Source organism: Mchenga conophoros, linkage group LG6 (assembly GCF_057382185.1).
Source record: "Mchenga conophoros isolate Kocher_MC1m ecotype Shallow Benthic linkage group LG6, M_conophoros_male_GT1.1, whole genome shotgun sequence".
Classification (NCBI taxonomy): domain Eukaryota; kingdom Metazoa; phylum Chordata; class Actinopteri; order Cichliformes; family Cichlidae; genus Mchenga; species Mchenga conophoros.
In genome coordinates, this window is record NC_140531.1 from 43060529 (window position 1) to 43083028 (window position 22500).

Consider the following 22500-nt stretch of genomic DNA (forward strand, 5'->3'; position numbering starts at 1 on the left):
CCACGTCTCAAATGAAAACATTTATATCCGCGAAAGGAAGAGGACGGCGTGCTGGAATGGAGACGCTGCCTCGCTCGTCCTGTGTTTGAGTTTATTAATGAGGACGCTGGCAGCGCTGCGGCCGCAGCCTTATATAGACCGATGGAGTTATCGCAGCAGAGGCAGGATCTCCAAGCTCCACGGCACGTCCTGTTTTAGGCTGCGTTCAGTCACCCGGGAGACAGATGGCTGCAGGCGGGTCGTTTATAGTCAGTTTATTAGGCGCACCGTCAGTCTGCACGCCTCCCCGTCAGCACTGTGTGTGCTGCTCAGTGAGTTTGAAGGAAAGTCCTCCAGTGACAGAAGCAGGACAAGCCGCACAGCTTGCATCCATCAAAGCTGCAGCGAGTCAGGTACACAAACGCCTGCACGCTGCACGGCGGCGGTGAACGTGCTCGATGGCATTCAGTTTGACACGCAGCTGATGTAGTGATGTTGAAACAGCTGGACAGGTGATCCAGGTGAAGGGCTGCTGCAGTCGTCCTGACGGGAACATTTGATGGTCTTATCCAAGTGATTCTTTTTCCCAGAGGCAGCGTCTGCTTTGCCTCAGGCAGACTGTCAGGTCATGTGATGGCGCCCAGCAAATCAGCCACTGTGTGCTTTGTGATTATGTTACAGCGTGACTCGATGCGTGTCACACCCTGCAGGTGTCCCCTGGCTGTAAACAGCTGTCTGTGGGGACGGCGGTGTTTGCGCCTCAGCAGGTCACGCGTTGTGAAGCTGCACCCTCGATGTGTTTGAGAGGGCGGAGCTCTGATTGGCCCTCCGACACGTGATTGATCTGGATCACCTTCTTCTAGGTGTCAGACAATCCAGTAAATGACGAGATATTAAACATATGAAACTCTTCCTGGAATGTGTCTGCTGTCCTGGCATCATTGCGCCGGTTTATAGTTCGTAGCCGTCACCGAGGCAGCCGTAGCATTTCCTGTGTCCGGTTTTTGTCAACGCGAGGAAGGAGCGATATGACGGCTCCAACAGAAGAGCAGAGACCGGGCCCTTCCTTCTTTCTTTCCTTCCTTGTCTTCTTTCCTTTCCGTTTTTCCTTTCCTTCTTTCCTTTCCTTGTTATTTCTTTCCGTGTCGTGTCAAGGCTACATAAAGCGTTACTTTTCTCACTGCCACACTACATTATGACTCCACCCATGTCTCCAAATATGCTCACTTTGTGTCAAACGAATGTGTGACATCACCTCACTCCTGATCAGTGTTGGTCAAGTTACTTGAAAAAAGTAATCAGGAACTAATTACCGATTACTTCCCCAAAAAAGTAATCCCGTTACTTTACTGATTACTTATTTTCAAAAGTAATTAATTACTTAGTTACTTTTTAAAAACACGATTTACAACCTGAAGAGGTGATAAAGTGATAGATCTTTCAGCCCAATTCTACTTTTTCTGCATAATCATCATACAAAATGTAATCAAATGGAAAAGTCTCTTTTTAAAACTTGTTTTATTAGTTTTAATCTTTTAACTTTATGCATCAAGCAAACATTTAATTATCTGCAACTTTCTCTGACTGGAAGAAATTAGTTTAACATTTAAACCTATTTTCTACACATTCCAGCACATAAAATAAAATATTTTTTGTGTTTACACTCAGTCTTTCAAATAGATGCAAGTAAAACACAGCAGAAAATAAATAAAGTCAAAGACTCAGCGGTCCTGTTGCTCTATTTTCACCTGTAAAGCAGGAGTGGGGCAGGCGGAGGGTTACCCTGGTGCAGGTGTGCCGCGGTCAGTGGAAGAATCCGTGAGTTTCTCTGTGAGTTTCCCATTACGTCGTAGCTACTCGGTGCTTGTTGGAAGTTTAGGGGTTTTTTCGCTGTAAAAAGAAGTTTTCTTCCCACGCACAGCGGACACTAATGTTTTTGTCACTTTTTATGGAATCAAACTCAAAGTAAGGTCAGTACTTCCACGCTTTAAACGCTGCACGCTCATACTCTCTCCCGCACTCCATATATGATCCATTGTTGATCTGCACACAGCTGTTGTAACTAACGGCGCACTCGCTTACGTCACTGTCGTGAGACATTCTCGCAAAAAGTCACGGTTTTAGTAACGCAGTAACGCAGCGTTCCTACGGGAAAGTAACGGTAATCTAATTACTGTTTTTGCAATAGTAATCCCTTACTTTACTCGTTACCTGAAAAAAGTAATCAGATTACAGTTACTGCCCATCTCTGCTCCTGATTGGGTGGGCTCAGTGAAACTAGGCCTTCTGTCATTGGCCAGACTCTCCTGTAATTATAAAACATAAAGTTTCAGTTAAGTCACAGAAAAAGCTTTTTTCTCATTAAGGACGTTTGTGAAATAAATAAAAATCTGACGTTTGTGTCGTAGACGGCAACACAACTTTCAGTGTTTTCTGTCACGTTGGTGCAGCGTGAATGAGCGTGGCAGGAAATGTATTCAAATACAGCCAACAATTTATGCCCTCCTTCACATTTTCCAAAGCCATCCAGGGGCCCGATTGTGGCCCCCGGGCCTTATGTTTGACAGCCCTGGTGTAAGGTGTCTGTCGCTGCCAGTCAAAGCAGTCTGTGACATCATGGCGGTGTGTGGTCGGATGCCGGATCAGTGAAAGTGTGATGATTTGAAACGTAACAGCTGCTGCAGGTGTGCACACCTGCATCCTGCATGGCAGCGGCTCGCTGAGGGGGCGGCCTGCAGCTGCCTGCTGCTGCCTGTAGCTGCCTGCTGCACGGATGCTGGATGTTCGCTCGTGTTTCCATCTTTTCTCAGGCGGCTGGAGGTGTGGGGGATTTTCAGTGTGTCAGATGTCTTCTGTCTGCTGTGCGGAGCAGATAAACACCACGCTGCTCTCTTCCTTATTAGGCCAGCCCGCGTTCAGGCAGCAGCACCTCGTCCCTGCTCTTCGTCGCAGCATCAGCCCATAAAGCAGACACATCACTGCAGCTTGTTCCTGTCACGGCCGACGACGGGGGAGGTCGCTGCTGGCCGGCGGCCACGTCTGCAGACTCGGTGTACTTTTTATCTCGTTTCTCCTTCCTCCACAGAAACCCTCTGCAGTGATAAAAAGCTGACTTACGTAGAGTTTATATGTAATCTCTGATTTTTATAGAGGCAGTAAATCACACAGACCTCTGCAGCTCGGAGAGCGTTTCCATTTGTAGCTCCTCGGTGCATTCACGCTCTGTCACTGCAACGAAGCAGCTTTCAAGATTTTACAACCCAGATGCACAAAACTCAGGATGCTTATTTTATTTACAATAAAACACAGACAATGAATCAAAGCTTTAAACTGACAACATTTTCCATTGTTAGAAAAATATGAGGTCATTTTGAATTTCATGGCAACAACTTTAAAAAAATTCTGCAAAAAGAGAAACAGGTGAAGGAAGAGGACGCGCGATCACAGCATCAAACCGCCGTCTTAGAGAGGCAGAGGGTCGCCGACCTGCGAAGTCAGCGTCTGTGAGCAGCTCAGCGTGTCTTCCATACATACAAGTTACAGCTCCAAAGCTCCTTTAAAACTGATCTGAGGTCAGACCCAACCAAACATCAGCCTGCAGCTCTGATGGGGGCGTGTCAGTGCCTGTGCACCTCATGATGGAGCAAGACGATGCTAAACCCGCAGTTTAGATTTGCTGTCCTGCTTTAAAACTGATCTCAGAACAGCTCATTTTGTCAGCTTTAACGTGTGACGTGTTTCTGTGTTTGATAAAATGAGTTTATGAGCTTCTGTTTTCAGTCCTGTTTACACAGAGACCTCACATTTACACAGTTAATATCTGAGGACGCGCCGTGGACGTCCGAGTCTCTGCGCGTTCTTTGGTTTACGGCAAAGCTGTGAGTGTGGTTGTAGCTTTACGGCAGAGAGTCTCGGCCGGGCGGGTTCAGTTAGTGTCCATGTTTGTCCCGTCCTTTCCTGTCCAGCTGTCCTTCCAGCTGTTTCCTTCTGATGGGACTTTTTAGAGTCTTGTGTTCCTGCTATAGGGAACAGAAGGTGCTCCTCTGGTGCTGTGAGATTTACCTCCACCTGAGAATCACCTGGGCACTCCTTCCATGGTAACATGGTCGATCTGTAACCAGCACTAAATATACTCGGGGTGGAAACAAACAGACGAGTATTAAAATGAGCAGCAGTAACTGTAATCTGCATTATCAGGTTCTTTAAAGATGACTTAAAAGTTAAATAATAATGAATCGGCACAAAGTGAGATCTAAGTCATCCTCGCTGATCCCAAACAACCTTCTGTCTTTGCAGATAACTTTGATGATGATTTACACTTTACTGGTTTTAAATCAGCTCTTTTGTCTGTGAGTTCTTTGATTGCTTTTATTTTATTTACAGATTCTTTGGATGAATAAAACTGAAACTCAAACATCCACAAAGCTGAAAGTGTCCTGAAACTGTGACACCAAACAAACCGTGTCCTTGGATCACTGAGAAAGCCCCAAAGCATCAATCTGCTCACATTAAATAAACATGGGAGTGGATGCAGTTTCCATTCACACACACACACGGCCTGCTGTAGCCTCCAGCTCCGCCTCCAACACCGAACAAACAAACTGTGTCATCATGAGATCTCCTCGCCGTCCTCTCGTCTTCTCTGTTTCACATGAAATTCAGAAATGACTGACTCTCTTCTGTGCGTCCTCACACTCCTAACTCTGCTGCCTCACCTGAACAACTCAGATTTGATTTCCTGGAGTCATAAATATTAAGCATAGTACTGGCCTGGTTTAGGGTTGGAGCTCAGAGAGCTGCGCACATAACGTTCGTACGAAGCGGTGCCGGCGAACAGAAACACGAGGTCACGCGGTGTGTGTGTGTGTGTAAATGTCGGCGGCGTCTCCCTCTGCCCGCCGTGTTTCTCCTTTTGCGGTGTCTCGGGCTTCTGCACGCTTCTCCTTCTGCAAACTCTCTTTCCGGCTTTTCTCTGTTTCAGCAAAACCATTCGGATAAATATAATCGATGACGAAGAGTACGAGAAGAACAAGAACTTCTTCCTGGAGATCGGAGAGCCTCGGCTGCTGGAGATGAGTGAGAGGAAAGGTGGGGGGGTGTCGCCTTCCTGTACCCTGACCCCTTCTATATCACTGATAACCTTTGACCTCAGTCAGCCCTGTTGATGTGGTGTTTAATGTCATAACGAGTGCGGGGAAGTTTGAGTTGAGCTCATCCTTTAATAATCTGAGCTAATCATGTTTTTGCATCCCAGCAGGCAGACAAGGTGTCTATGTTTGTGTGAACTAATGCATGACCCTTGACCTCTGACCCCCCTCCCCCCACAGGAAGATCATAGCCATTAAAATAATCGATCACGAGGAGTATGATAAGAATGCCAGCTTCTACGTAGAGCTGCAGGAGCCGTACTGGAACAGGAGGAGATGGACAGGTGTGGACGGGCACCTTAACCTCTGACGACCTCTGACCTGTCCTCCTTTGCCTGTCTTTGTGGAGTTTGTCTTTGCTGCTGTCACTCCTTTGCCCTCAGCTGGCGTCCTATTGGTCCAGACTGAATTATCAGTGCTGAGAGGTGCTAGGACAGTTTGAGTCAACTTTATCGATATATAAGGCGACAACAAAATCAAGGCGTTGATTCTTTTCTCCGGGTTCATAGAAATCTTCACACAGTATTGTTGCCGTTCACTCAGACGTTTATGGCGAACACCCGGTGTCGCTTTTTCTTCTCGTCGGGTTTGTGATGTGAAGGCACGTGTAACCAGGTCACCTGTGGCGTTTAACAGCTCTTGGATGGCCCCGCCCCTCCCTGAGCCTGGTTCTGCTGGAGGTTTCTTCCTGTTCAAAGGGAGTTTGTCCTTCCCACTGTCGCCAAAGTGCTGCTCATAGGGGGTCATATGATTGTTGGGTTTTCATTGCAGGGTCTTTAACTTGAGGCGACTGCTGTGGCGATTTGTGATTTTTAAATAAACTCCTTTGGACTAAATTGAATAACATGAACAAATAATGGAAAGAATTTTCATGTGATTAAATTGCTTTATTTTAGCATTATGCAATGCTGTTATTATAACTTAATGGAGTTGGATCAACTTATTTACTGCAGTTGAGTCTAACTTAATTTATTTAAGTTGATCCAACCCATGAAAATGATGTTAGTCTGAAAAAAATGCCTAATGCTGACAGAAAGCCATTTATTAATGTGGAAATCCTTTTCATTAAGTTCATTTAAAGACTTAATTTTTTAGAGTGTTCAACAAATTCTAGACCAGGGGTGTCCAACTCCAGGCCTCGAGGGCCACTTAACGTAAAAACACTTTTACCATGGTTACCGGGGCCTATCCGGACGTGATAGGGCGAGAGGCGGGGCAAACCCTGGATAGGTCACCATTCTGTCGCAGGGCTAACACAGAGAGACAGACAACCATTTGCACTCACAGGTAATTTAGAAACACCAACTAACCTAACTTTTCAGTTGTGGGAGGAAGTCAGAGTACCCACTGCAAACTCGGCCAGATTGTGGATTTGACCACAGGACCTTCTTGCTGTGAGGCAACAGTGGTAACCGCTGTGCCACTGAGGTGTCAATCCAGGCTTAAAAACAGCAGGAAGGTTCTGATCACAAGGCTCGATACACAACTTTCTGCACGTTTTTGTCTCTGACAGGTTAAACCACAATAAAGAGCGATAGCATACACGTCGTCTGTGTGGTCGTCTGCCTCTTATAACTCCAGTGATTTTCCCGTGGTCTCAAATCTTTGGAATTATGGTCACCACAGAAACAGGAAGTTATTTTGTTCAGATTACCAGTTTGAATCTTTTAAACGTAACAACCGCCCACTTTCATTTCCCTGAGTGTACTGAGGCAGCCTGGGTGTTTCACTGGGTTTTCAGGTGGTTTTTGTGGAGTTTGTGTCTTCGCCCAGTTCGCCTCACTAGAACATGCTAGTTCGTCTTATCTTAGTCCCGGAGAGGCTAGGAGAGAGATTCTCGCTTCCTTGTTGGTCCAGGTGTGGACAGATGCGGATGTGTCCGGTCAAGCTGTGATGCTGGCAGGTTGGGGAGGACGGGTCAGGTCCATTCAGCCTGGACTCTCATATGAAACCTGCACGTGTCCGTGTTAATCGCACACTTTAAATTTGTGTTAGATGTAACAGTAAACTAACAGCTGACCACCGCTCGAACCGTCGTTGGCGTCACGTTTGTCACGCGTTCGTTCAGCAGCATGAAGTCCAGATTGAGGACAGGTGTGTCAAACAGAGACCTTCTGATGTCACTTCTGCTTCATGTCTCTCTCGTCTCTTTCTTCTCTTCAGCTGTGTTGCTTCAGGAAGTCGGTAAGCCGCTTTCTTTGTCCCCTTCCTGTCTGCAAACCGTTTATGTGTGTCGCTTTCATGATTTCTAAGAATTGCCACAAAACCAAATGACTAACTCTGACTTCCTGTTTCGTACTTGCTGTCCTTTCAGGTGGATTCGTTAAGACAGGTAGGTGAAAGCCAGCAGTGAGACGATATCTGACATGTGAGCATTCACTGTATGTGTGTGTTAATTTGTGCTTTTTGTGACTTTTTGATAGACAAACAGCTGTATGGTAAGACACCTGTCAGTGGTGTAAATGTTGGCTTTCAAAGTGTGTCAACACTTAAAGCAACGTGTACGATGGTAGCGGCGTCTTGTAAGCTCTTCACGTGACTCTCATTCATCACCTTTAAACGTTGGGCGCCTGAGACGAAGCCCCGAATCTCAGATTTACAAACAGACCAAAGCCCGTTCCCGCTGCTCCACCAGGCCCGAGAAGCGTTTGTGTTTCACTGTGGTCACCAACGTGCGACGGGTGATTGGCATATCCCGCGTAGAGCTGGTCATGTGACTGCATGCGTCCTGAACGCCGCCACAGAGTGGACCTAGCTACAGCGGCTTGCAAAAGTATTCGGCCCCCTTGAACTTTTCCACATTTTGTCACATTACAGCCACAAACATGAATCAATGTTATTGGAATTCCAGGTGAAAGACCAACACAAAGTGGTGCACACGTGAGAAGTGGAACGAAAATCATACATGACTCCAGACATTTTTTACAAATAAATAACTGAAAAGTGGCTTCAGAATTGGAGTCCATCTTTTACGTACAAGCTATGCTCAGCATTTGAAATGCCCTGACCCGTTCTGTGCGTCATCGTGATCACAGATGAAACAGCACCAGCGCACCTCTTGTTATGTTTTCTTTCAGGGCATCACGCAGGGGAAGAAGCTCAGGGTAATTTAAACATGGCGTCCATCGGCACGCTGCAACACCATCATTCCTGTTATTTCGCCGAGCCACAGAGCGTCTCAACTTTAATGAAGTTGGTGGAAATAGAAGAGAAATTATAGTAAATAACATTTTAAGTCAAACACATCAGCGAGTATTTAAAAAATCATCATCCCAAAGCAGCTGGAAGAGCAGGTGTGACTGTCAGGCCGGCTGTTTCCAGACTTCCGGCTGAGCGTGAGACATGCTCTCAGTGTAGAACGAGCAGTTTCCTGATGCAAAGCGATGTTTTGGTCCAATCACAAGCTTTCCCTGAACCTAACCATGCAGGTTTTTAGTTCCTGAAGCTAATGAGTGAGGGATAACAGGAGAAACCCGATGTCAGGACTTATCTTTCACATAAGGATTAGACACAGGCAGCGTCAGACACAGTGGGATGAGAGGGCAATGGCTGTTTGCTAAATGAGAGCCTGTCTTTGGTATTGTGTCCTAGCTGAGACACAATACAGATGAAAACATCTGGAAAGACATTCATTCAGTTCTGTGAAGGCGTGACCTCCGTGGTTCCTGCAGGAACGATCCCATTCAGCTTTCCCTCAAACAGCGATCCTCTCTGGGGTCATTTACACTCATCCGCCTCAAACTCCCAGAGTTCATTTCACCATCCAATCGCCAAGCTTGAAATTCTGTGACGTGAGCTCCCGACAACTTCAGGCTCCGTCTCTGTGTCAGTCTGAACCATCAGCTGCTTCTCCAAGGCAGCGATGACAGACGTTTAAAGAAGGACTTAAACCTGGGAGATGATGGGAAACCTGCAGGAAACGGCGGCTTTGCACCTCACCACTTTGACAACACGTGTGCTCCTCACAGCTTGTGATTGGCAGAAATTTCTCTAAGATCCATTAACCTTTGATCAAACGCTTCCCCGAGGAACCTTCAGAGTGTCCAACATGAAATCTGAGCAGAAACTGTCTCAGACTCGCTCACAGCAAAACCTGGCCTTCGAATTTCTAACTACTGTAGTTACTTCTAGTTACTGTAACAACCCAAAAACCTCGCTGCCATTAACTAACCTTATGACTCCGCCCTCTTATCTAAATATGGTCACACAAAAACCAATCAGGCGGCCGATGCTGATGTCACCATTTCTACAGTGTACAGACAACACGTGAGCTTTAGAGCCTGTTATTGTGCCAAAAAATCACCTGTTTTGAGCCAATCAGTGAAGAGAAGACTCTTTCCTGACTAGGAAACATCTGGAGGTTTCCGGAAGCCTTAAAATTGTGAGACAAGGAAGGTTATTTCTAACCAAACTGAGCATGCTCAGATACGCACAAACAGGTCCTCAGCGCGCTGAGATGCTGAACCGTCAGTGTGATCATTAATGTGAATGTTTGAAGGTAAGACCTTCAGAATAAAAGAGGGATCATTTAATCAGACTCTCTGCAGGTTCTCACAAACGTTTACTAAAAAAGTCTTAAACAGCATTAAATTAAATCTCAGACTCAATTCAATTTTATTTATATAGCGCCAAATCACAACAAAAGTCGCCTCAAGGCGCTTCATAGATACAGAGAAAAACCCAACAATCATATGACCCCCTATGAGCAGCACTTTGGCGAAAGTGGGAAGGAAAAACTCCCTTTAACAGGAAGAAACCTCCGGCAGAACCAGGCTCAGGGACGTCATTTTATTACTGTTATTATTATTTCAGTTCAGAGAGCAGCACAGCTCATCAATATTTTAAAAACATCAAATAATACTGCCGTCAGCAGACAGGATTTGTTTTCACTCCTCGCTGCTTCCTGTTAGCGTCACATGACCTCTGTAACTGTCCGTTAGTCTAACGCTCAACCCTCCACCTGAATGCCCACCTGAGGAGGAGCTGCAGGTGTGAGCGTCAGTGTTCTGCTCGTGTAAGCAGAGTGGGTGTAACCCCGCCCCCCGGCATGTGCTGATGGTAAAGCACACCCTTTATATTGCTCAGCACAGCCAGCCTAGGCGAACACTGCTACGATGCTAGCCCCATGGTGCGATCATAGACTGTGTACAAAAGAAGTAAGCCTGTCACTGTTCACGTGCTCACAGCTGCAAAATGCCGTTTGTGGACCGAGCGCACAGTTACCATCCAGTAAAATTAAGTCTCCACATCTCCCACATGAGCCGAGGTAGAGAGACATCAAGCTAACCTTTTAACTAACCTGCACTGGTTGAATGATAACTAACCTTCGTTAATGAAAAGCATCACAGGAACATAAATCCAGATTGAACAGCAAACACACACGTTTCATCCCGATTTTTGAAGTCTATTACTAAACAAAAACACCTCTGACATTTCACAGACTTACAGATTCTGTCCCTCTGAACAGACGCACATTAAACACACAAGCCGTCAGCTTGGTGCTGGATACAGGCTGTGATGATTCAGCCCTGTTCTGGTTTCAGTTTCTGTTCACCTGTTCAGGCAGAGACATCTACAGGAAGGTCCAGGGACGAGAGCACCCCGTCCCCTCCAACATCATCAGCATCGCAGGTTTGCCCATCATCTATCTTTTACTGTGCTAACTTTTATCACAGTGTCAAACGAACCATTATGACCATTTATTTTCGTAGCTCTGATCAGGACAGGCAACGCTCATATGTACACAGGTATCAATGAGAGCTGAGCTTTGAGAAAACTCGTGTTATTGATTGTGGGCTTTTGACTGGCCAACATTTCTTCACTGTCAGGGTTTAGACGTCTTCTTGGGAAATCTTTAGTGAGAACTGAGAGCAATTCAACCATCTCTCTCAAAAAACGACTCAACCCCATTAGAAATAAAGTGACAGATATTGGCTTCTGTATCAAGAATAGGCATATTTATAAATAGCTGCTCTCTCACATAATAAGGTAAATGAATCTTAATACACTCAACAAAAATATAAACGCAACACCTTTGTTACTGCTCCCATTCCCCATGGGATGGATGTAGAGACCTAAAATTCATTCCAGATACACAATATAACCATCCCTCCCAAACAGTGGTCACAAATCAGTCCAAATGTGTGGTAGTGGGCACATCTGCTATATTGAGATAATCCATCCCACCTCACAGGTGTGCCACATCAGGATGCTGATCTGACATCATGAGTAGTGCACAGGTGTACCTCAGACTGCCCACAACAAAAGGCCACCCTGGAATGTGCAGTTTTTTGCGCTATTGGGGGTCTGGGGACCCAGAACCGGTCAGTATCTGGTGTGACCACCATTTGCCTCATGCAGTGCAACACATCGTCGCATGGAGTCTATCAGATTGTCAATTGTGGCCTGTGGAATGTTGGTCCACTCCACTTCAATGGCTGTGCGAGGTTGTTGGATATTCGTGGGAACTGGTACACGCTGTCGTATACGCCGGTCAAGCACATCCCGAACATGCTCAATGGGTGACATGTCCGGTGAGTATGCTGGCCATGCAAGAACTGGGACATTCTCAGCTGCCATCTGCCCTGAACAATGTGAACCATGATTCATCCGTGAAGCGCACACCTCTCCAACGTGCCAGACGCCATCGAATGTGAGCATTTGCCCACACAAGTCTGTTACGGCGACGAGCTGGAGTCAGGTCAAGACCCCGATGAGGACGACGGGCATGCAGTTGAGCGTCCCTGAGACGGTTTCTGACAGTTTGTGCAGAAATTGTTTGGTTGTGCAAACCAATTGTTCCAGCAGCTGTCTGGGTGGCTGGTCTCAGACGATCTTGGAGGTGAACCTGCTGGATGTGGAGGTCCTGGGCTGGTGTGGTTACACGAGGTCTGCGGTTGTGAGGCCGGTTGGATGTGCTGCCATATTCTCTGAAACGCCTGTGGAGACGGCTTATGGTTGAGAAATGAACATTCAATGCACGGGCGACAGATCTGGTTGACATTCCTGCTGTCAGCATGCCAATTGCACGCTCCCTCATTGCTTGTGGCATCTGTGGCATTTTGCTGTGAGACAAAACTGCACATTCCAGGGTGGCCTTTTGTTGTGGGCAGTCTGAGGTACACCTGTGCACTACTCATGATGTCAGATCAGCATCCTGATGTGGCACACCTGTGAGGTGGGATGGATTATCTCAATATAGCAGATGTGCCCACTACCACACATTTGGACTGATTTGTGACCACTGTTTGGGAGGGATGGTTATATTGTGTATCTGGAATGAATTTTAGGTCTCTACGTCCATCCCATGGGGAATGGGAGCAGTAACAAAGGTGTTGCGTTTATATTTTTGTTGAGTGTATTTTTGTTGACTCTACAACCTAATGTTTCCTCTCTGATTCAGAGGACGGGGCTGAGGAGCCTTTGACAAAGAAAGAAGAAGAAGAGCGGAGGATTGCAGAGATGGGCAGGCCAATGCTGGGCGAACACGTCAAACTGGAGGTGATCATCGAGGAGTCGTATGAGTTCAAGGTAGGAGACGTTTCTCTTGGGTTAGTGTGAAATATGTAAGCCCCTTTCAGACGAAACTGTTCTGAGGAGCTCTGATGGCCACTCTGCATCAGAGAGCACCAAGAGATAGAATAGAATAGAATAGCCTTTATTGTCATTGTACAGAGTACAACGAAATTGGAGTGCCACTCCCTTGGTGCAAGTTTCAATAATAAATATAAATGTAAAATATAAAAAGTACAAAAAAAACAATCGTAAGTACTCAAACAATAGTATGTACAATATATACAGGATAGCAGCATTAATATAATGACAGTATGAATAGCAGCATTAATATAATGACAGTGACGGTATGGAATAGGTTCAATTGTTTTTGTGCTTATTTACTACGGTGATAGCTCTGGGAAAGAAGCTATCCCTGAATCTGTTTGTCCTGGTTTTATGTGACCTGTACCGTCGGCCTGACGGTAATAGTTCAAACAGTTGGTTGCTGGGGTGAGAGTGGTCCTTGATGATATTGCCAGCTCTGCTGAGGTACCGAGAGTTTGCAGTGACCTCCAGGCTGGGCAGAGAGCAGCCAGTGATCTTCTGGGCTGTGTTGATGACCCTCTGCAGTACTTTCCTGTCTGCAGCTGAGCACCCTGCATACCATGTTGTTATGCCGTACGTTAGGATGCTCTCTATGGTGGCTCTGTAAAATGTCACCAGCAGCCTCTCCTCCAGGTTGTTCCTCCTGAGCACTCTCAGAAAGTGGAGACGCTGCTGGGCCTTTTTAACCACCGCTGTAGTATTTGCAGTCCAGGAGAGGTCATCAGATATCTGCACGCCCAGAAACCTCATGGAGTGTACCCTCTCCACACAGCTCCCGTGAATGTAAAGTGGGGCCGGGTCTGCTCTGCCCTTCCTGAAGTCCAAGATAAGTTCTTTAGTTTTCGTGGTGTTCAGTTGGAGGTTGTTAACTGAACACCACTCAGTCAGTCTGTTGACCTCATCTCTGTAGTCCGACTCCTCCCCCCTTGAGATGAGTCCAACCACTGTGGTGTCATCCGCGAACTTTATGATGGTGTTTGAGAGATGGGTAGGGGAGCAGTCGGATGTGTAGAGCGTAAACAGGAGGGGACTCAAAACACATCCTTGTGGAGACCCGGTGCTGAGTGTGATGGTGCTGGACCGGTGGGGGCCGAGTCTGACAGACTGTGGTCTATTTGTCAGGAAGTCCTTGATCCAGAGGCAGATGGGGGTGGAGAGTCCCAGGTGAGACAGTTTCTGGACCAGGATCTCCGGGATGATATGATTGAATGCTGAGCTGAAGTCCAGAAAGAGCATTCTCACATAGCTTCCTCGGTGCTCCAGGTGACTCAGCGCAGTGTGGAGCGCTATGGTGATGGCGTCCTCGGTGGAACGATTTGTCCTGTAGGCAAATTGGTGGGGGTCCAGAGTGGGAGGCAGACCGGCCCTGATGTGCTGACAGACCAGCCTCTCAAAGCACTTCATCACTACAGGCGTAAGTGCAACAGGCCTGTAGTCATTTGGGCTGGCCACAGCTGTCTTCTTGGCGATGGGGATGATGGTGGAGGTTTTGAGGCAGGGCGGGACGGTGTTTGATGACAAGGAAAGGTTGAAGATTTTAGTGAAGACTCCGGTCAGTTCGTCAGCACATGCTCTGAGAACCTTTCCATGTATTCCATCAGGACCTGCCGCCTTCCTGGGATTCACTGACCTTAGAACACACCTCACTTGGTGCTCCCTAAGTGTTAGTGTGCCAGTGCTGGGGGCGGGTGGAAGTGGTGTGGCAGCTGAGGGCTTGGTCGTCTCAAAGCGGGCGAAGAAACGGTTTAGATCCTCAGCCAGTGAGGCATCAGTCCTAGATGTCGCCTGGTTATTGCTTCTGTAGTTGGTAATGTGATTGATCCCCTGCCACATTTTTCTGGGGTCGTTGTCAGCAAAGTGATCTTCAATCCTCCTCCTATAGGCAGCCTTAGCTTTCCTGATGCCTCTACTCAGGTCTGCCCTGGCCGCCCTGTCCCCTGACTTGAAGGCAGTGTTGCGGCTTTTTAGGAGGGATTGCACTTCGCTATTCATCCAGGGTTTTTGATTTGGAAACACCCTGACCCTTTTGTTGACGGTGACATTGTCAACACAGTTCCTGATGTACGAGAGTACAGTGTCCGTGTACTCCTGGAGGTTGTGGCTGGAGAATAAATCCCATACAGTTGTTGAGAAGCAGTCCTGCAGTTGAGAAAGGGCTCCTTCAGGCCAGGTTTTTATTGTCTTTGTCTGGGGCTTTGTTTTTCTCAGCAGGGGGGTGTAGGTGGGGGTGAGGGACATGCAGAGGTGGTCAGATCCAGCCAGGTGGGGGAGGGGTGTCGCTCTGAAAGCATGCCTGATGTTTGAATAGACATGGTCCAAAGTGTGTTCTCCTCTCGTAGCAAAGTCCACGAACTGGACAAATTTAGGAAGCACAGTCTTTAGGCACGCTTTGTTAAAGTCGCTGGCGACAATAAAAACCCCATCGGGGTGGGCAAGCTGTTGTTTGTTTATGGTGTTGAGCAAGAGGCTGAGAGCCGTGCTAACGTTAGCATCCAGCGGTATATAAACAGCTATCACAATAACTACTGTAAACTCCCTCGGGATGTAAAAAGGTCTGCACGAGACTGCCAGAACCTCCAAATCAGGAGAACAGTGTGTGTGAATGATCCTGCTGTTACAACACCACTCGTCATGCACGTAAACACATAGCCCCCCTCCTCTGCTTTTACCTGAGTTGCTGTTTCTGTCATGCCGGTGTAGCGTGCGGCCTGCTAACTCGACTGCAGCGTCGGGAATCAGCGGGTGAAGCCACGTCTCCATAATAAGAATAATGCTGCAGTTACGTGCAAAGCTTGTGTTGGCTATCTGTAGCTCCAATTTGTCAAGTTTGTGGGTGATGGATCTGGCGTTCGATAGGATCAACCAGGACTTTGTTGTTTGTACCACTAACAAAACAACAAAATCCTCAAATGTTCAGCGCTAACTGTTTTTAACATAACTAATTGAAAGAGAGTACCATGACCCCAAAAACTGAATTCTAAGGACTTTCCCACATAGTTCCTGCAATGTGGGCACACATAAAAAAGGAGACTTCCTCTAACAGTGATTAGAAAAAGGTCCTTTAGTCTGAACTAGCCTGACGAGTCGGATCTAAAGGACACTCCAAAACTCTCTCATAGATTAACGGATAGTTCAGAAATCCACCTGCCAACATCAAGGAAGTCCAATCCCTACACTGTCTTTACATTTTATACATCACTCCTACCACATAGCATGTTGGACTGTGACCTGAAAGACTAGTATGTTGACTTTGTTCCCTTTGAAGTCGAGCTGATGGCTTTACCTTCAGAGTTACTGAACGGACATTTAGTTGCATCATTAAACCAGGAGGAACGTGAATAGCTGGAGCATCTGGCATTTCTAGCCTTTTATGTGGGATTTTTCATCAGTATGTCCTACATAAATGGCTAAATGGTCAAATGCATATAAGAGATTTTCTTTGAAACCTAATGGCATCTGGTTTGTGAAGCTATACTTTTTAAGCTTAAGGTTCTGCACCCTGATCTGACACTGTTCACCTGCAACATTCTAGCTAGTGGTGAGTCAGCAAAACGAAGACTTCTTCTTGATATCTGCTTGAAGCGTCTTTAGGCCCTTAAAGGCAGAATATGCTGCCTTGACCGCTGAACAGTGGAGAAACATTCAGAGCTGGAGTTTTATGTCAGATGCAGATGTTCACCACATTCAGACTGGTCTATAAACAGTCCTTAGCCTGAAAGAGTCTGTAATAGAAAGGCACAAGTCGGACTGAGCCTGAAATGATCATGATGGGTTCTTGGTCCTGCTTCCTGTCCGCTCTTCCCTTGCATCATGCTCACAGAAACTGAAGAATTTCCGATAGTGAGAGAACATCTGAAGTAGGCTTTCATCAGCTATCTTCTACACATCAGGCAGTGTGACAGTTTCAGACTGAACTTCAGATGCTGTCATCGTTTGAAATGAACGCTGAGAATTCAGCATCAGATAGAAAAAGCTAAAGTGAGGTGGCTGATTTTCAAAATGGTCAGCAGGGCAGTGAAGCTGACATTAGATGTTTCCTGGATGTGTTTCAGAGTACAGTAGATAAACTCATTAAGAAGACCAACCTGGCTCTGCTGATTGGGACCAACAGCTGGAGGGAGCAGTTTGTGGAGGCCATCACGGTCAGCTCAGGTATGAACTAACTCTAACTGTCCTTCTTCAGGTATGAAAACCAACATTAATATAAGCCCTGATTAAGGGCTACCAGTCTGTACCCAAGCCAAGCTTTAAAACTGATTCCTGGCTCTGCTCTCCTCAGGCGATGATGATGAATGTGGAGAGGAGAAGCTGCCCTCTTGTTTTGACTACGTCATGCACTTCCTCACCATTTTTTGGAAGCTTCTGTTCGCCTTCGTTCCTCCTACAGACTACTGGAATGGTTGGGCCTGTTTTGTTGTCTCCATCACTGTCATAGGCATGTTGACGGCAGTGATCGGAGACCTGGCGTCGCATTTCGGCTGCACCGTGGGCCTCAAAGACTCAGTCACCGCTGTGGTGTTCGTCGCTTTGGGCACTTCTGTACCAGGTCTAACACAAACATCTCGTTTTCTTTACTAGGACTTTCAGTCCTTCAGATTTTGTCCAAGGCAAATCCTAATAAAAACATTACAGCAAACAAACAACAGCACATTAAATCAGAACTATCTGTATGAAAACCCCAAAGGTTCTGATTCTGTTCATCTGGACGTTTTCAGTGGGAGAAACGTTTCATCATCATCCAGGTGACTTCTTCAGTCTCAGGTTTCCAATCTTATAAACAGTACATTTGCATAATGACTGAAACCAGCCCACTGAGGAACAATGGGCTGGGAGGTCAGCTCCTTAATCTTAATTATGCAAATTCTCATGACCACTGATCAACAACCACTGACCAATGGCCATGAGTCCCATTCACAGAGAGTTGGGGAATGGCTGCAATCACAGCATTGTAAGATGGTGACGGATGTACCCTTAGGCCCCTCCTTTATTCAGAGATGGTCTTTCCCTTTTCACGTAAATGGCCTCCTTGACTCCGCCCTCAAACCAGCGTTCCTCCCTGTCCAGGATGTTATATCCTCATCATTGAAAGAGTGTCCACTGGCCTGTAGGTGTAGATAGTCTGCAGAGTCCTGGCCTGACGAGGTGGCTCTTCTGTGTTGTAGCCAGAGGTTGTTTGGTTTCCCCGACGTATAAATCCTGGCACTCCTCCTGCACTTAACAGCGTACACTATGTTACTCTGTTTGTGTCGGGGGACCCGATCCTTGGGGTGGACCAGTTTTTGGCGCAGCGTGTTTTGGGGTTTAAAAGCCACAGAGACCCGGTGTTTAGAAAAAATGCGTCTCAGCTGCTCCGATACTCCTGACACGTACGGGATCACTACAGGTTTTCGCTTGGGCAGCGGTTGTCCTTCTCTCCTGGATCAGCTGGAGCTTTCTTTAGGCGCCTTCCCAGCTTTGACAAAAGTCCAGCTGGGATAACCACATTTACTCAGGGCCTTCTTGATGTTCTTCTGCCTCCCTGGCTGCTGTGTCAGTGGGGATGGTGTTCGCTCTGTGTTGTAGCGTCCTGATGACTCCCAGTTTGTGCTCCAGTAGATGATGAGAGTCAAACCTTAAATACTGATCCGTATGTGTAGGTTTACGGTACACGTCAGCTTGTAGATGTCCTCCATTACTGATGGAAATCTCACAGTCTAAGAAGGCTAACCTGCCACTGTTCATATCCTCCCTGGTGAATCTGATGTGTCGGTCCACCGAGTTAATGTGATCCGTGAATTGTGGTACGTCCTGAGATTTGATTTTCACCCAGGTGTCATCCACATCCAATGGATTGGTGGTGTTCCAGGGTAGGATAGCAAAGCCCTCTTTTCCACTTCCTCCATGTACAAATTGGCCATGATGGGTGAAACTGGGAGCCCATGGCACACCCATGTTTCTGCCTGTAGAACTGACCCTTGTATGTGAAGTAGGTGGAATGAAGACACAGTTCAAACACACACTGTCGATGCTGAGAGCGGTCCTGCTGCTGAGGTTGGGGTCATCCTGTAATCTCTTACGAACTACCTCCAACGCATCCGTGACTGGGATGCAAGTGAAGAGAGGTGTAACGTCGTACGAGACCATGGTTTCATCTGCCTCCATGATGACATCTCTCAACTTCTCAACAAAATCCAAAGTGTTCTGGATGTGGTGTTCAGAGCTGCAGGGTTGAAGGTCAAAGCCAGAAACTTAGAGATGTTATAGGTGACTGAGTTGATCATACAGACAATTGGTCTTAAAGGCATAGCCCTTTATGTATCTTCTGTACAGCCAGATGAACAGAATTAATTTTGGGGAATTTCTTTAACTGGATGATTGAGCATGCATCAAGCCCTTTTTATCTCCTCAAACATATCTTCTCTCCACTTTCTCATCATCAGACACCTTTGCCAGTAAGGTGGCAGCCATTCAGGACCAATATGCCGATGCCTCCATTGGAAATGTGACGGGGAGCAACGCCGTCAATGTCTTCCTAGGTATTGGCGTGGCCTGGTCAATCGCTGCTGTCTACCACTACACCCAAGGTCAGGAGTTCAAGGTCAGCCCTGGCACACTGGCCTTCTCCGTCACACTCTTCACCATCTTCGCATTTATCTGCATCGCTGTGCTCATCTACCGCCGCCGACCGGAGATTGGCGGGGAGCTAGGTGGACCCCGTATCCCAAAGATCCTCACCACTTGCTTGTTCTTCAGCCTGTGGTTAATGTACATCGTCTTCTCCTCCCTGGAAGCCTACTGCCATGTAAAGGGCTTCTAACAGTGCGACTCCAGACCCTCTTCAGGACTTTTCTGTTGGATTCTAGGTTGCTGCATATACCAGTGGGCTATTGTCAAACATTTGCTGCATATCTAAAGGTTATAAGAGGGATTGACCTGAATGGATTCGCTGTAGTTCAGTTCACATTCTTCACGATCATGATCATGAACAGGCACATAAAACAAAATAAAATACATTTTAAAAAACATCTTGAATGGGTTGGGGTTACAATCATACTGGGTGGCTTTTTTAAGGGTTTGAATAAAATCTAGTGACTTAGCAGTTTCTATAATTTGTTACTTGTCTGAAAGTTTAGATTGATGAACATTTCAACAGGTTTCTAAAAAGTTTTGTTTGTTCTTTTTTCACCTATCTCTGAATATCGGAGTTCTTTAAGGTTCTACTAAAGGTACAGAAGTTTCTCATGTGACGCCATGTGCACATTGCTCGAGAGCTGTCTGCCACATCAGACGTGATACAACCACTGGTTGCTGTGGGAAAATGTCTATTTCCTGACTGATTTGCAGTGGTTGCTGGTGATTTCTGCCTCTCACTGGGTGAAATTAGATGCAAAAAAAGGTTTGCACCAGAAAACTCAGAGTGATTGCTTTGGTTGCTACCAGGTTGCCATGGGGAAATGTAGTTTTTCACATTTGTCTTCAAATCCTTGCAAATTCCCAGCAACACCCACTGGAAGTTCAGAAAGTTTGCCTTTAAAGTAATAAGACCACGGCAACTGCCATCAGCCTCCAGCAACAACTTACAACCAGTGGTTTAATACTGCAGTTTCCCTCACAAACAGATGGTTGCAGCCGCTCTCTAGGCCTGTGTGACCTGAGTACTATTCACCTGATTCTACAGTATCACCATGATCCAAAATGGCAGACAAGTAAGCGTCACATGGTTGGGGTCACATATTTGCAAACCCTCAGTGAGAGGCTCAAAACCTCTTTGATGGCTTTCTAAAGGCTCCGACAGTACCCGATGGACTCTCTTCTGCTGTGAAGGATCCCTGAAGGTTCTAGTGGAACCCTGAGAACTGAAACTGACTGACTCTGGTGTTCATATTGAACTGTTCTCTGGCTGCTGAGCAATGGTGACTACTTTCATTCTCACATACCTCCCAACCATGTAAAAAATCCATCCGAACCTTTCAGCGATGTCTAATGTAAACTATTTAATTTTGACGTGCATGGACTTTAAACCACATCACGAGTAGCCGTGGCGATTAAGGAGAACCGGAGTGACTTTTAGTGTTTTAGGTGACTCAGAGGGTAGTGTTGCACCTACATTAATATCTGCACTGAGTTTGAATAAAGGGAGAGTTTAATCAGAGATGCTGTGAACAGCAGCTGGCTTGAGTTGGACCTGAGCTGCTGCTTCAGTGGAGTCAAACACTGAGGAAATAACGATGTATGCTTGAGTGTGAGTTCCTACACCGATGACAGAAATCTGTTAGCAAAGACAAAATTCTGTCATGTGATTGGCTGCTTGGGTGATGTAAACATTAGTTGTGTCTTCATAATGCAGTGTCTTTGTTTCAAGTATTAAAGTAGAGTGTCAGTAAATCGTTCTCCTCTTTGACTGGATCACAGAAATGTCTGCTCAAATCCAAGGCATCAATTTCATGTCAACAAAGAGCAGAATATTATAAATGATACTACAATATTATACATGTATTATACTAAACGAGGGCTGCGATGTAAACCTGACAGGTGCATCGATAGCTCACAGTTAGGGAGCTAGGTAAGAGAAAAGCAACAATTTCAGGTGTGTTTATTGATATTTTACAAAACCAACGTCCCTGTGAAGGGTTAAAGCTCTACTGTATGACAAACTGCTGACACAAACATCGGAAAAAAACACAAACACCGATGACACAAGGTTAAAGGCTGAGCTTTGAGGACTGTTGGTTCTATATGACCATTAGCTCTCTGAGGAATCAGAATGTGAAACTTTTGGTTTTGTTTGTTAAAAAGTTCTCTGAAGACACAAAATAAAGTTTATGTAACTGTAACTGACATGAATATAAAACTATTCAAGCTTTTCCAACAAAGCTTTCTCTAAGGGTTCCTGGCTGTTCGCACCTTTGATGACAGACCTCACAGGGTTAAAACAGTCACACCACACCGTTGGTTTTGCATGTTTGTAGCGGTCTCTGCTGTTTTTGTCTCTTTGTGGACCCTATGTCCCCTCTGGGATCTTTTTCTCTGTGTTTTTGTTACAGAAATGTTCAGAGTCACTTCAAACAGAGGCTCTGGCCAATTTTAATGAGTTCCACTGAAAGACTACTCCTTAAAAATCCAATTAACCAACTCATCTGAGCCATATATAAAAGATGCTATTATTAACATTAATATTAATACAGGACAAACATGTGCGCATTACTTACTCCGTGTCAGACACATCCATCACATAAAAAACTTTCTGATGAGGTACAAGTATTTCTACTCCAACATGATGTGAGAGAAAAAGGCAAACAAGGTTTCTGCTGCTCTGCTGACACTGAGAGGACGAGGAGGGGTTACAGGTTTACTGCCCATCATGACCAGCAGCTCAACACGATGCGTCCGCAGGGAGGTCATGTGATCCGGACAACGATGAGAGCGAGCAAGGTCAGGGTTTGTTGTATCCAAAGATTCCAACAGGAAAGTGTTTGACGTGTGTCGGCCACTGAGCTGCCAGCTGGAAAAACTTTACGTCATTCCACTCCACGCCGTCGACGGACACTGAGAGACACAAGGAGGAATTCAGTTCAAGTCATGCAGCGCCAAATCAAAGTCACCTCAAAGTGCTCTACACTGTAATCTTGAAAGTAGAGATAGTGTCTGTCTCCTGAATCCAAACTGGAAGCTGGTTCCACAGAAGAGGGGCCTGAAAACTGAAGGCTCTGCCTCCCATTCTACTTTTAAATACTCTAGGAACAACAAGTAGGCCTGCAGAGCGAGAGCGAAGTGCTCTAATAGGGTGATATGGTAC

General features: G+C 46.2%; 2 protein-coding genes across 6 annotated transcripts in view; one reads left to right on the forward strand and one right to left on the reverse strand.

The window, feature by feature from the left end:
* slc8a1a (solute carrier family 8 member 1a) overlaps positions 1 to 21089 on the forward strand; it is a 30214-nt gene extending 9125 nt beyond the window's left edge. For 3 of the 4 annotated variants that reach the window (XM_085278213.1, XM_085278215.1, XM_085278214.1), the window contains exons 3-11: positions 4961 to 5067; positions 7290 to 7310; positions 7441 to 7458; positions 7550 to 7564; positions 10689 to 10757; positions 12529 to 12656; positions 16778 to 16877; positions 17005 to 17271; positions 19145 to 21089. In XM_085278213.1, coding sequence (XP_085134339.1) covers positions 4961 to 5067; positions 7290 to 7310; positions 7441 to 7458; positions 7550 to 7564; positions 10689 to 10757; positions 12529 to 12656; positions 16778 to 16877; positions 17005 to 17271; positions 19145 to 19521 — 1102 coding nt within the window. In that variant the 3' untranslated portion in view covers positions 19522 to 21089. The remainder of the gene's footprint in view (positions 1 to 4960; positions 5068 to 7289; positions 7311 to 7440; positions 7459 to 7549; positions 7565 to 10688; positions 10758 to 12528; positions 12657 to 16777; positions 16878 to 17004; positions 17272 to 19144) is intronic. The other variant, XM_085278217.1, reaches the window with a different exon arrangement.
* Positions 21090 to 21283: 194 nt separating this feature from the next.
* LOC146573420 (phosphofurin acidic cluster sorting protein 1-like) overlaps positions 21284 to 22500 on the reverse strand; it is a 22623-nt gene continuing 21406 nt past the window's right edge. For both annotated transcript variants that reach the window (XM_085278218.1, XM_085278219.1), the window contains exon 24: positions 21284 to 22250. In XM_085278218.1, coding sequence (XP_085134344.1) covers positions 22138 to 22250 — 113 coding nt within the window. In that variant the 3' untranslated portion in view covers positions 21284 to 22137. The remainder of the gene's footprint in view (positions 22251 to 22500) is intronic.